This window comes from Erpetoichthys calabaricus, chromosome 10, assembly GCF_900747795.2.
Source record: "Erpetoichthys calabaricus chromosome 10, fErpCal1.3, whole genome shotgun sequence".
NCBI lineage: Eukaryota > Metazoa > Chordata > Cladistia > Polypteriformes > Polypteridae > Erpetoichthys > Erpetoichthys calabaricus.
The window spans coordinates 31939889-31954968 of NC_041403.2; the positions used below are offsets into that span (position 1 = coordinate 31939889).

The 15080-nt window shown below is 38.9% G+C and overlaps 1 protein-coding gene across 4 annotated transcripts in view; it reads left to right on the forward strand.

Annotated features, from left to right (window-relative positions):
- The window catches only part of crb1 (crumbs cell polarity complex component 1), a 223505-nt gene that overhangs the window by 42816 nt on the left and 165609 nt on the right, over positions 1–15080 (forward strand). For all 4 annotated transcript variants that reach the window (XM_028811039.2, XM_051932884.1, XM_051932883.1 and 1 more), the window contains exons 3-4: positions 14252–14447; positions 14619–14758. In XM_028811039.2, the coding sequence (XP_028666872.2) occupies positions 14252–14447; positions 14619–14758 (336 nt within the window). The remainder of the gene's footprint in view (positions 1–14251; positions 14448–14618; positions 14759–15080) is intronic.

Here is a 15080-nt window from a genome sequence, read left to right on the forward strand (position 1 = left end):
ATCTATCAACGAATGAACCTTCCTGAAAACAAGCAATGCACAGAGCTGATAATGAGAAACGTCGCTGAAGTCATAAACAATCACCATTTTAATTTCCCCTTAGAATATTTAAACACTACTAACCCAGCCGGATTACCACAACACAATCTTAACCTTAAAATCGGGACAATAGTCATGCTATTAAGAAACCTTAATACTAAACAAGGTTTATGCAACGGTACACGTTTAGTCATCAACACCATGACACACAATGTTATTGAAGCAAAAGTACTTACAGGATCACATTCTAACAATACTGTTTTGATTCCTAGAGTTGACCTTACAAGTTCTGACCTGGAATTACCTTTTACACTGAAACGACGGCAATTTCCCATTAAACTTGCATTTGCCATGACAATCAACAAATCCCAAGGACAAACCATAGACAGAGTTGGCATATACCTCTCTGAGCCTGTATTTGGACATGGACAACTTTATGTAGCCTTCTCAAGAGTTCGGTGTTCATCTGACATTAAAGTTAAAGTTATAGATACTCCATACCAAGGAAAACTCATTCAAGGACAACACACCATCTTTACTACAAATGTTGTGTATAAAGAAATATACCAATAAATCTTTCTAATGTGCCATGCTATGGGTTCTTTACTTCCTTTGTTCGTCATCTACACCTTTACACTCCAATATATCTCATACATACATCAATGTATTTCGGGTTACCCAACACCAGGGGTTGGCGAGCGAAGCCCCCTAGTAGATAAATAAATAGACAGTACTTTTTTGTCCCATAGGAAATTTTACCTTACAGAAGCTATGTTCATTATTTGTCTATGTATGTAAATGCTGTATCATTTAGTAGTTTATTATTAATCTCTCTCTATCTTTCTCTCTCTCTATATATATATATATATACAGTATATATATAAAGTATCTATCTATCTATCTATCTATATATATATATATATATATATATATATATATATACAGTATATACTGTATATATATATATGTATATATATATATATATATATATATATATATATATAAAAATCCAATGTCTGTCTGTATGTCTATCCGCTTTTCACGAGAGAGCTATTTAACGGATATAGATCTGATTATCTTCTGTAATTTGCTTGAACATTGATTTTGAGACTTCTCCCATTATGCTAAGTATCATAGTTCGTGTGCAGTACTGATTTATTTGTGAGAATCTGAGAGACATGCAGTGGGCCGCGGTCCTCCTCACTCACACACCAGACTCGGGGCATATCTTACATCCGCTTAGTTAGCGAACGATAGAACTACTTGTCAGATTTAGTTTGGGTTTTTTTCTAGAATTTGCTTGAACATTCCAGTTGATTTTTGTGCTAAGAATTATAGTTTGCTTGCAGGAGCAAAATAGTCACACTAATCCGAGACAGAGGCTGCAGGCCGAGGGGAGGGGGAAGTGTGACATCAGGAGTTGGGAGCCAGGCGGGGCCCTCTTCATGTCCTGTTTCACCACTATGTGGGCAGAGCCGCAGGGGACGGTTAGTATAGTATACTTGTGAGTGTTCTGACTCTATACTCTGTACAAATACTCTGTATAAAAATGCAAATGAAATTAAAAGTTGAATTGAATATTTGTTGCAGATAATTTGTCAAATTTAAGCTGGCCACTAAGTGCGGCATTGTGATTTTGTGCCTTGTGATGGAGTGACATTTTGTCCATGGCTGGTCCTTGTGTTGAGCACCATGCTGCTAAGAAAGACTGCACACCACCAAGACTCCATTGGAGTAAATGTTATTAAAAATTAAATGGGAGGATATTTTTATTATAGAGTTGGAATGCATTTTACTTTGCATTGTAATCTTTGAAAGCTTTCTATCTTCATACATCAACTCTTACTCTTAATTGATGTCATTTTATCCCCTTTGTGGGCAGCCAAAACTACCCACAGTTTTCAAGATGTGGCCTAATAGACGTTTAATACATTTTAAAAAGACTATGCAATTTGCTGTATATAAATCACAATTACTTTGTAAATATACATATATGAATGCACCTCCAATGCTTCACTGAATCATCCATATATGGAGCATGCTAATCAGCCTCATACACGTGCAATCACAATGCTGCATAACATCATTAGCTGGTAGAGCAGGACCCTCCTGATGTGTTGAGACCACAAGAATATCTGGCTGTGCTCCACAGCTGGTCATGTGAAGCATTATTGTGCCTTTCCTCTGTGTTCTGGATGTCCAGGAAAGGTGTAAGGTACCATCAGCTGAGCGAGTAGCCACTATTTTCTGACACAGTAATGATGTGGTTGCTGTTACGATGAACAGTACAGGCCGTATGAAACACTGAGGGTTCAGCCTGTCACCTTACCAACAAGCCAGCTATCATGTACAGTACCATAACATCTGTCAAAGCTACTTTACCTCAAAATAAATAAATCACGGGTTGACCCAGGCCTCCAAGACATGATTTTTCCCAGTCACATCTTAGATGACTTGTGCATTCATGGAATGTAAGTGCTTATGGTTAACAAATGCAGTGTCATTCTCACTAGGTGTCCTAATTGCAATATCAGAGCAATAGAATGATCCAATCACATTAAGAGAAATTAACACTGTTACATATTGCCTTTTATAATGTCAAAAACGTTTTCATTTTTTTTGTATGTATATCTACACCATGCAAAAACTGGATATAGTACCTTGCCAGTCAGTTAATGGCCTCCAGCACAGCAGGCAAAAAGAAGATGAAGCTAAGCTGAGATATTCCTGACCTGTCGACCAGTTCCTGGAGAAGTGACAACAGGCAGCTGACATATACTGACTATAAAAATGTGGCACTGGCCCTCTGAAAAGGGAAATAAACAACAGCCTGAACATCTTATTCATCATCATGATTTATTTAGCTGGTTTGGCTGCATTTCCTAGTTGATCGAGGGTGTTATCACTTCCTAGTTTCTCCGAAATGTTGAGTATGTATGGGTCAGAGTTGTCATAAATATATACGTTTCACTATCAAGTTTACTTTTATAAATCAAGATGTTTGTGTGGGAATTTTCATACACATATTTCATGTCTCTTTTTGTGCATACACAAGATTAAAAATGAGGCCCCTGGTCGTTTAATGAAAGAACAGTATTTCTCACTCTTGATTTTGGTGCAAAACCCGATTTCTTCTTCGCTCCTTGGTGGGGTGGTCATTTCTGCAACACGTGAATATTCAATTGGTTCAACTCAGTGGAGTGAGGGGTTGTTTGGATGTATTGGTAAAAAGGTCCCTTGCTGTCATGTGCCCCTGGGCAAGCACCCAGAATGCCCTGATGTTAGATCTGGCTCTGCCTGAAGTTGGAGTACATTTTATTGTTTAATATACATGGGAGAGTGGGTGTGATTTTTTTTGAAAACTTTAAAGTTTTTTGCAACTTTGGGTGTTTTTTAAATTTTTTTTAAGTAGAAGCCATTCTTTAGGTCATGTATTTGTCTCACTATCACCCTTCCCATTCAATAAAACAGTAGAATTACAAAGTTCTTATTGCATTGGGGCAACTGTGTGAGGGCTACACATGTAAAAATCAAACTGTGCTCTTATGAAAAATTGAAGAAGGATAAAAAGCCCAGCTAAATAAACAAGATGGAGTAGAGGGAAAACGACTAAGTGATCATAAAACTAGCTGGGACAAAAACTGACACTCACAGAGGGATGCCAGGGTTCAGTGTAAGAACCGCTGGCATACAGTATGTTAACAAATCAGACATTGGCTTTTATCATTTTAACCATCACAGCCTTACAAATAATCTGATTGTATCTTCATTTTTTTTCACCTCTATTAAGGATTCCTCTATTTAACCTAATTTGTAATATTCATATTTTCCATTAATATTTGAAAAGAACTTTGATCTACAAGTTTGCATGAAAATGTGTTACAAGTACAGTATATACAGTAAATAAATGTTATCACTGCTCATTGCATCATCTCTATAAAAGATCCAATCAGGAAAAAGAGAAGCATGGCCTTTGATAACAAAATAGTATAGACTGGCAGAGTGCTTGGTACCCCTGCCATACACTGGGTCCAGAGTCCTGGGTTCAAACCCCAAATCAGATACTGACCGTGAGGAGTTTGCATGTTCCCTCTGATTCTGCATTGGCCTTCGTGAAGTATGTCAGGTTTTCTCTCACACCGCAAAGATGTGTCTGTTAGGTTGACTGGAGACCCCTAAAATGGCTCCATGAGGATGTTGCACGGATGCACCCTGCAGTAGACTGGCATACTGTTTGGAATTGCTTCTCCAGTTTACTTTAGCCCTGAGCTGGTTAGTAAATGAATGAGTGGATACTGTAAAGTAATAAAAAACAGAAAAAAAAGAACATCACATCTCACCTCACATATTATTTTGGTGCAATTCAGATTGTTGTGGACTAATTGGCGACTTGTAGAGTAGACATTTTAGGTTTAGTGTTTGAGATCTTGTATTGTATGACAGCAGACTGTTTGAAATCAAAGAGTGTAATTTTCAAGGAACTGTAAAACTGCTGCTCACAAGTGCCTGATTGTTCCTATATTACACCACAAGGTGGCGCATTTTCCTTTAAATCACACAAATGCACACAAAGAGTATCTAAAGCAGAAATAAAAATCTCAGTCCCACATTGAATGAGCTAATGTTTTGTATCCTCTATTAAATTGCCCCCATCCCCTTAGTCACATAGACTTCCTGTATGCAAACTGTATTTTACTGTTTATGTGACATTTTTCTCAGATGTGTGTACCCTAAGAAGAACTAACCACCATGTTTTGTGAAAGCCCTCATATTCTGTATTTCTGCACATTGGTGTGTTTCTAAAACAAATTTCAAATTTTACTAATGTGTGATTTGTTTCACTGTTTAGTATAATAACATAATGTACTTGATTAAAACACTATTGAGTTTTTTCTGTGGCCTCATCTGGTACACCTTAGTCAAGAGAAGATGGTTTGTCCTCATGGAATTTCAGCCCCCTTGTTGTAATCTCTAATAGCTCAATATTTACTAGCTACATAAACCTAAACTACTAACTTATGCCTAATATGTCTTTAAAAGGACTCCAGAGGTCTATCCCCACCTGAAGGAAAGTGATGCTGGATAGCATGCCAGCCTTACAAAGGGCCCATTTAGCCATTCACATCCATACTCCTTCAGAGTGGCTAAAGTCAGAGTCTCCATTCAGCGTAAACATTGTGTGTCTTAGGGATACGGGAGAGCAGTGGCCTAGCAGGAGGTGGATGAGGAGAGGTTGTGAAAACAGCACATGAGATTTTAACCAGGGTGAGTCTGGAGAGAAAGCAGATTGCAAAACAAACTCACAGTTACTCTGTGGTATCTTCCGAATGGGAGGTCAATTAAAGGAAAGCCATTGATAATACAATGGATTCAGAGTTCAGAGAGTAGTCAGTCCCCTTCACTTTCTGCACTCTGTCGTGTTGTAGATTAAATGTTAAATGGAAACATTTTCCATTTTAGCTTATTAATCTACACTCAATAAGATTTTTAATGACAAAGTGAAAACATGTTTGCAGAACAGTTCACAAATTTATTAAAAATCAAAAAGCAAAATCTCATCTTCATTGAAGTTTTCAGACCCTTTGCTATGGCACTCCAAAGTGTGGTCAGGTGAGTCCTGTTTACTTTAATTCTCCTCTACATGTGTCTAGAACTTGATTGGAATCCACTTGTGGCTAATTGAACTGATTAGACAGCATTTAGAAAGTGTACCTGTGTATAGAAGATCCCACAGTTCACTCTGCACATCAGGACAAAATCTAAGCCATGAAGTCCTAAAAACTCTCTGTAGATCTCTGCAATCAAATTGGGATGAAGCACAGATCAGGGAAAAGGGATACAACTATTTCTAAGGGATTGAGTGTTCCAATGAGCATAGTGGTGTATCAATAACTATGAAATGGAAAAGCCATCCTAGAATTGGCTGCCCTGAAAAACTGAGTAACCAGACAAGATGGGTCTTGGTCAGAAGTGGTGACCAGACACCCAGTGGTTACTCTAACAGAGTTTCAGAGGTCCTCTGAAGAGGTAGGAGGACCTATGAGAAGGACAACCATCTTAGCCACCCTCCATCAATCTGACATTTTATGGTAGAGTTTTAGAGTGAATAACAGGCATATGCTGGTATTTAAAAGACTTTGAGATGAAGACTGAAAAGATTCTGTGGTCTGATGTGAGAAAAATTGAACTCTCTGGCAGATCTTCAAGCGCTACAGTATGTCTGGCAAAGACCAGGCACTGCTCATCACCTGCCTAATACCATCCCTACAGTGAAGCATGGTAGTGGTAACATCATGCCATGGAGACGCATCTCAGCAGAAGGGAGAGAGAGAGAGAGAGGAGACTGGTCAGAACTGACGGAAGGATGAATGGAGCCAAATACAGAGAAGTACAATGAAAACCTGCTCCAGAATGCACAAGACCTCAGACTGGGGTGATGGCTCTCCTTTCAGTACGATAACGACCTTATGGATTCAGCCAAGACACTGCTCAAGTGACCTCAGGACAAGCCTCTAATTGTTCTTGTGTGGACCAGTCAAAGTTCAGACTTAAAGCCCCATAGAACATCAGTGAAGAGACCTGAAGATGGCAGTTTATAGAGGTTTCCCATCCAATTCAACTGAGCTTGAGAGGTATCTGCCAGGAAGAACAGGATAAAGTGACCAAATCCAGGTGTGCAGAGCTTGTAGTGGTTTAACCAAAAACACTGAAAGCTGTAATGGTTACCATAGTGGCTTCTACAAAGTGCTGAGTTAAGGATCTGAATACTTACATAAATAAAATGTTTCACTTTTTAATTTTACATGCATTTGTGGACCTTTCTGAAAACATGTTTTCTCTTTGTCATTATGGGGTATTGAGTGTAGATTGATGGGTAAAAATGGCCAATCTACCCGTTTAAAATGAAATCTACAACACAATACAGTGTGCAGAAAGTGAAGGGTCTGAACACCTTTTGAATCCACTGTTAGTGCATTGAAGAAGGGGCTGCGAGTGTGGAATTTGAAGAGGACATACACTCTTGTGTTTCTTGCTGGTGATGTTGAGGTAGATTAATTCATTACTAACAATAAATACAGCATATAGTGTTGATGATCTTTATAAGCTATTGCACACTAAAGGTTTGTTCCTTGTGGAAGGTTTGTCCTGTATAAGAATGACACAAAAACAAATCAGAAAGGATCGGGATACTTTTGTGATCCCTGCATACTTTGGGAAGCAAAAGAAACAAAAACTGAGTATGAGTGCTATGTATTTTCAGGCTGGAGTCCAAGATCAGGGTGAGGTGAGGTGCTTGTATGGGATCCAGGCAGGAAGAGACGGGTCTAGGAGAGCATATGACAAGAGTGACGCCAGACGTGGAACGGGTGTCAATCTACCATCCTGGTGAGGGAGGAGAAAAAAACCAAGAGGGCCAACCCCTGGTCTGGAGGAGAATTGCCATCATCGGAGCTCTTTGATTGTCCCCAAAATGCATGCACTGGTGACATCTGCTGAAGCTGACAAGGGATTCTGTTTCAGCAAGGTAGTGATTTAAAGAACAAGGCAAAGTAGAAAAAAAAAAAGAGTAGTTCAATATTGAGAAAATGAACATCACACGCTCATCAAAGCGTAACACTTAATTAATTAAAAAAAATTCAATAATAAATAATAATTCATTACATTTATATAGCGCTTTTCTCAGTACTCAAAGCGCTATCCACACAGGGAGGAACCAGGGAGTGAACCCACAATCTTCCACAGTCTCCTTACTGCAAAGCAGCAGCACTACCACTGCGCCACTTATATACAATCCCCAGCCAACATGAAGGACCAAAACGTCAAAAAGGAACTTACAAAGAAAGCCGTGGTTGTTTTAGTTGCATTTATCGACACAAGGGCTGTTAATACACTTACAATTATTAACATTACTACTTTTAAAAGAATTCGGTCATTCAATCACATACAAGGATTGTAAAAACTTAAGTAATTTTCACATTATTGTCATGACTTTTTAAATAATTCACTCTTTTTCTTTCTTGCCACAAATGCAGAGTTTGTGTTTTTAGGCAGCAGGCTCATCAAAGCACAAAGCTGTATATACGGCACTATTAAATTAAATTAAAAGTGTTGAGTAGGCTGGTTGAATAGAATATCATGGCCACTTCTCCATGGCAGAGAATCCCCTTTGGAGCAGTGTTTATTTCGCCATATTTTACAACATATCACAGCTTTCATGCCTAGCAAATGGCTATTAAAATGTACCATCTGTTAATAACTTACTGAATAAACACAAAAAAAAATTACAATGATTAATGGAAGGCGCCACATAAGGCAAAAGACAGGAACTCATTTAGAGCCATTAAGTGTCAAAAAGGGGTTACAGTTAATTAAACAATGATAGAAGGCAAGAAAGCATTAAATTGTGCATTGATGCAACATATGTAAGGCATATGTTAAACTGCTCACCAGCCTGACACCAGGCCTGCCCTGCCTGTTCATGCAAAACATGCAGAAGAGCCAATCAGATGAATCCTTCCGTGAATAACACACTGCACAAGCTTTTTCTTTTTGATTCCCTTAGTTTTAAATGTATTCTTTATTTTTTCTTTTTAACTTAAATATGTGCAATCCAATATATTGAAACCTGTGTGAAGTGTGTGCATTTGTCAATGATATGGCACAACACTTAAAAGATTTGAATTATAAAATGTCTCTTCATTTAGCCAGCTTTTGGGTGCCACCTTGTGGGTAGTTAGATTATTACAGAAGAGATGATAGTCTATTGAACTGTCCTGGCTGACAGGCTCTGCTCCTTTGGCTTGACTCTTAATGTGGTCTGGTTTATAGTGCTTAGTGTTAAACAACAGAGAGTTAAGAGTGCTAATGCACACAATATTATTTTTATCATTTATGAATTACCTGTATAACAACAGTTGCACCAAAAAATAAAACATACATTCACATAGCCCTGGTTGCTAATTCACTACTAATTTAAACCAAGAAACAAGGTTACAAATTCAGCTGTCGACGCCAGCTCTCTTGACCATCCTCCATAAAACAACGAAATAATGTAGACATGTGGAGATATATTTCAATTTACATCTAGCCTGTATTTTTTTTGTTCAGGAAGAAATTTGTAAAAAGTAAAAATACTTTAACAAAAAAAAAAATATTTTAAAATATACATGTAGAGTCAGTGCACAGACACACACACACACCCATAACATCATTCACGCAATCTAAAATTTAATATAAAGAAATCTGTAGAGACACTTTTGTTCCCTATACTCAAATTAAATTTTTTTTTTTTTTTGGTTCTTTATTTCGTCTTATACGATTTCTCGTATTAGAAATTTGGTAGTTTTCGCATACCCCTTGGGGTCAGAGCGCAGGGTCAGCCATTGTACAGCGCCCCTGGAGCAATTACAGGTTAAGGGTCTTGCTCAAGGGCCCAGCAGAGCAGGATCTCTTTTGGCAGTGACGGGGATTCGAACCGGCAACCTTCAGGATACCAGCGCAGATCCTTAGCCTCAGAGCCACCACTCCACCCCATTTTCCTGGGGTATGTCGCTATTACAAAGCAGTATTAAAATTAATTTTACTCATTACATTAGCAATTTTAAGGTTTTTTGTATCCTTTTCTACTTCAGCAAAGAAACATGACGCATACGTTAAGCTTTGGAGCTTGTGAAGTTAACAGTGCTGGGACCTCAAACCCTATAGAAAATATGTGTTTTTACAATTCTTAGAATGTTTAAATAAAGTGTATAATGTAGACTTTATTTAAACTTGATGAAAGTAGCTAATTTCACGTCATGCCTGTCTGTTTCTTACTTGGCTGATGTGAAATTTATACTTCTTTGGTGTCACATTTACACATCTATCTATCTATCTATCTATCTATCTATCTATCTATCTATCTATCTATCTATCTATCTATCTATCTATCTATCTATCTATCTATCTATCTATCTATCTATCTGTGTATAGTGCCTTTTCTATCTATGTATTGTGATAAAAGTGCTATATAGCACCCGACCCGACACAGACTCACACTGAGGCACGTGTAAAACACCAAGAACTTTTATTTTTCTTCACCTGTGGGCGCACATCTTCCCCGTGACCCACAGGCAATACAAAGTCCCAAGCACACAAATAAAAAAAGTACTTTCTCTTCCTCCTTGGCACCACCACTCCTCCCAAGCAACCTTGTCCTTCTCCACCCAACTCTGGCCACTGAGTGGTGGTTGCTGGCCCCCTTTTATCAGGCACCCAGAAGTGCTCCAGGTGGTTGATTAGTGACAGCCGGCAGCACTTCCGGGTAAGGCGAAACCAGTACCCAAAAGGGGCCAGCCGCTCCTGTTGCAGCACCCCCAGGCGGCACCTGCGGAACCCCACAGAGCTGCACAGAACTCCAACCCCCATGAAGCCCTGGGGGAGTCCGAGGCACCCCTGCAACCCAGGGTCTGTCTATCTATCTATCTATCTATCTATCTATCTATCTATCTATCTATCTATCTATCTAAATTGATCTGATTGTTTTAAGTACCTTTCTGGGGTACATTGCCATTTCTTGACTTTCTTATATTGATTTTACTCAAAATGAACATTTTTGAAAGATAGGGGGTGTCACTGAGTCCCAAAGCCTGGATACAACTGACACAACAGCCACAAGTTCAAATTTAATGATTTTTATTTTGTTCCTTCATCTTTCTACTTTTCCCCCCAACTATTCTTCCTCTTCACAAATGTTGATTGCTGCCTCCCAACTCCAAGGTGAGATTTTAAACCAGACTCTGGAAAGTCTGGAGGAGGCACTTACAAATTAGGAGGAAGTGTCATAAAACACGGATGGTTGATCCCTGTAGCTCCATCTTGTGTCCTGCACGACACCCATGAAACAACAATTCCCACCTTGCCTAACGGTCTGGAAAATAGAAGCAGAGACATATGGATGGTGCTCTCTAGTGTGTTGGAGGATTACATACTCTGAACAGGCTATCTCTCCCGATCTGGCCTCCTTTTCAGACAAGAGATCAGTTCCCAAACTGGTTGGGGATCCAGTCCATCCCTGTCTTTCCACACTGGCCTCCCTTCCTAGTAACGGACTACCGGTCTTTCTGGATGGAATGCCAGACAATCCCATATGGCACTTACAACATGTTTTTAAGTCTACAAAATGATTATTGGGAAAATTTGCTATTACACAGTGATTTTAAGTGGATTCAATTGAAAATGAGCTTGTTTGTCAGCTCTACATGTCTGTTTCTAATACAACTGACATCATTTTGTCAGATCTCATAGTAACTCACTTAATTTATGTTCAAACAAGCGAACAGATTTCATAGCCATATGATTACCATTTATACAATCAACATAGCCATATAATCATCATTTGCATAACAATGTCACAAAGTAATGTTGCCAAGGGGGCAGATTCCCCTCAATTAGCTGATTTTTTTATAACATTCTCTAATCAAAAAAGAGGGCTTGGACAGAGTACATATTTTGTGGCACTTTCAGAATGTTTTTCAATTACTTTTCTGCTCTTTCTGTTAAATATATTGCAAAGAGTTTTAGGATTTCCATTCATTTCTGCTGATGACATTGAATGTATGCACGCCTCAAGCGCCATGAAGCTTTTTTAGGATTGCAATTACCAAAATGGTAAACCAGCAGAACAACAACAATACAACAAAATATCTACATGTGGTAGAGGACTTTACTTAAAAAGTACACGACAGACACATATTGAATTAACTCATGAAATAAATGCATTTCTTCTTGTATCAATGGCATGAAGTTCGCTGGAAGTGAAACAGCATTTGTTTTGTGAATTTTTTTTTTGAAGTAAAACAAATTCAGTTTTTTAGCACAAATTGTTTTGCTCATCAGTCGTGTTAGTTAACTCTCTCGATTTGGACAGTGATAACTGGACATAGTGACACTATGACCCTTTTGACTCAAGAGAGTGACCCTTGCTTCTATAAGATTTGTAAAAGATAACTAAAGATGCAGAAGTCGTGGGTTCGTTTTCAACCTTTACTTTCCTTTTTCTTTTTATGTTCACTGAGTATACAACACATAGCACTTTGAGCTACTTTTTTGTATGAAAATGTGCTATATAAATAAATGTTGTTGTTGTTTCTCCTCTTCTTTTCCTTTATTTTCTATCTTCAGCCCCAAATGATCCATTTACCCTGTCCAAGGAAAAAGCAATCAACTGAGAAAACTGAACTGAATTACATACAGTAACAAACTAATTTGTATATCTGCTTTAAATGTTTTAAATCAAACTATTATCTGTATTATCTAAACAATATCTCTTACACACAATCAATAGTTTATATCACTGGTGATGGATATTAAAACTCATATAATACCTTAATACTTTGTCTCTAAACTGGCACTCTTGCTCACACCACTTCACCACCTAACAGCTAACGTGTGGTGAGAGTAATGGCGCCAAAATGGCTGCCGTCACATCATCCAGGTGGATGCTACACACTGGTGGTGTTTAAAGTGGCTCCCCACTTACTGAAGTGCTTTGAGTTAAGAGAAAAGCACTATATAAATGTAAATAATAATAATTATTATTATTATTATTACGAGGGAGAGTCAAGCTAAAGTTGGAAAATGGGATTAATTAGAAAATGGGATGAACCTTAACAAAACTGATCGTGTCATTTCTCAATGTCGTCTCCACCCTTCTCAATGCACTTGTGCCACCTGCCTGGAAGTGCCAGTGGATTCCAGCAGAATAAAAGGTTTTGTCCTCGCAAACCCTCGTGCACCTGAGTTACTATTGAACACTACATGCCGAGGGGTACTACAGTCACTAGTGCAAGTTACTGTGACTTGCTGGAGACCAATGTGAAGCCTGCCATTTGGTCCAAGCAGCAGGGACTGCTATCTCAAGGAGTCCTTTTGCTGCAAGATAATGCCCATCAGCCCACACGCTGCTAAGAACATCAAGGTTTGTCTAGAGAAACTGAAGTTTGAGGTATTGCCACATCCTCCTTATTTGCGAGACTACACTGAGAAATGACATCATCAGTTTTGTTAAGGTTCGTTCCATTTTCTAATAAATCCCATTTTCTAACTTTAGCTTGACTCTTCCTCATATTTTTATTTTTATTATTACTAGGGGGCTTCACCCCGTGCTCGTTTTGCTCACCAACCCCCATGCACCTCAAGGAGACGCTTCAGCTCCTCTGAAACCACACTTAAACGGTGATATAATGGGAACCAAATCATTTATTTTTAAATCCTCTTTGCTCGATCAGCTGTTGACTTGCTGCTGCTGTTTTGCTGCATGATCTGCACTTCACTCGCCTACCCCTTCCCTCCCCGCCACCCACCCAGCACTATGCGCTGCCATGCCATGTGATCTGAACTTTTCTCGCACGTGCCTTTGTTTAGAGTGTGGCTGAAACACCAAGGTGACGCAGTCGCTCCTCTGAAACCCCTCTTAAATGGTGATACATTGGGAAACAAGTAACAGTTGTTCTTTTACCTCCTCTTTGCCCGATCACCCACTGGCTTGCTGCTAGCTTGCTGCTGCTTTCGTTCTGCGTGATCGGCATTTCGGGTGGCTCTTCGAATGTTTAAAAACCTGTAAGGCACCAGTCCTTTTGTCTTCAAACACTATGCAATCTCTTTTTGCTTTTCCTTTATTTCACCGAGTAATATTTTCCATTTGTGCTAATGTGGTCTTTTCACTCATTTTTTTGAGACTTTCGAATTCTCCTACTTCCATTATCTCTAACCTGCTCTGCATGTGTATCACGGGACTTGAAGGTTGTAAGTATGACATGACGTGCCTGTCTCGCGGGATGTGAAAATGTCTTTCTTCAAAAGATCTCTCTTCAAAAGTGTCTCTCTGTCTCTCTTCAAAGATCACATCTCGTTGCTGGAAAAAGGTCTCGTCCCAAGAATTTTTTATATAGAGAGATTAGTCAGACGTTGAGACTGTTTTTGTGCCTCTTTAGAGTTAGTCAGGTGATTCACAGACAGTATGTTGACAAGGTAAAGCCTGTTTTTACAGAATTTATTATTTACATACATTGTAATGTGTTGAAATAAAGCCCAGCATTAAAACGGGCATACAAATTGAATCTTTGAAAAGCCTGATCAGGAATTATTCCAAAGGCCATTTTTTTAGATTTATTTTTCCCAACGGGTGTTACACAAAGTCATGCATGTTATTTGTGTTCTTTTTTCTTACCAGGGCGTAACTGTGAGTCGGAAACTGATGAATGCTGGTCATCACCATGCCAGAATGGAGCTTCTTGTCAAGACCACCTGAATGGCTTTTCTTGCACTTGTGCAGCAGGCTTCCAGGGAGACCTGTGTGAAATAGACATTGATGAATGCAGAAGTCAGCCCTGCCAAAATGGAGGACAATGTATTGATGGAATTAATGGGTAAGCTTCATTAAATACAGTCAGAGATCTTGGATTACAAAACTTTAAGAAACAACGTACCTGGTGATAAATATTAGTTTCATTCTAGCCAGACTAACGTAAAGGCACTGAGAACATGTTAAGAATTTCCATTGGGATATCTTTTAACATAACATTGTCTTCCTTTTGCAGTTACAGCTGCATCTGCACCAGTCGGTGGTATTCAGGTCCACACTGTGAGATTTTCATTGCCCCCTGTGAAGTGCAGCCATGCCTCAACAATGGCACTTGTGAGGAGAGAGGAGTTGACTATATGTGCAACTGCTGGCCAGGTAAGCTGCCACTGTAGCTCTAATTCCTCCCATATGAAGCTTGTATACTTTGACCACTTTATTAGATGCACCTGTTCACAAATAGCCTTCTGCTTCAAACATGTGGTTGCAACTCAGATCTACAGTGTGCAGAAGTTAAGAAGTGTAGTTGTTGCTTGACCAAACATTAGAATTGTCAAGGAGGCATGATCTAAACAGCTTTCATCGTGAAATGATTGTTGGTTCCAAATGTGGAAACAGCTGTACACTTACAATTTTCCCTCACTAGGTTTTCACAATTTACAGAAAAATGAGTGACAAGCAAAAAAAAAAAAACGTTGAG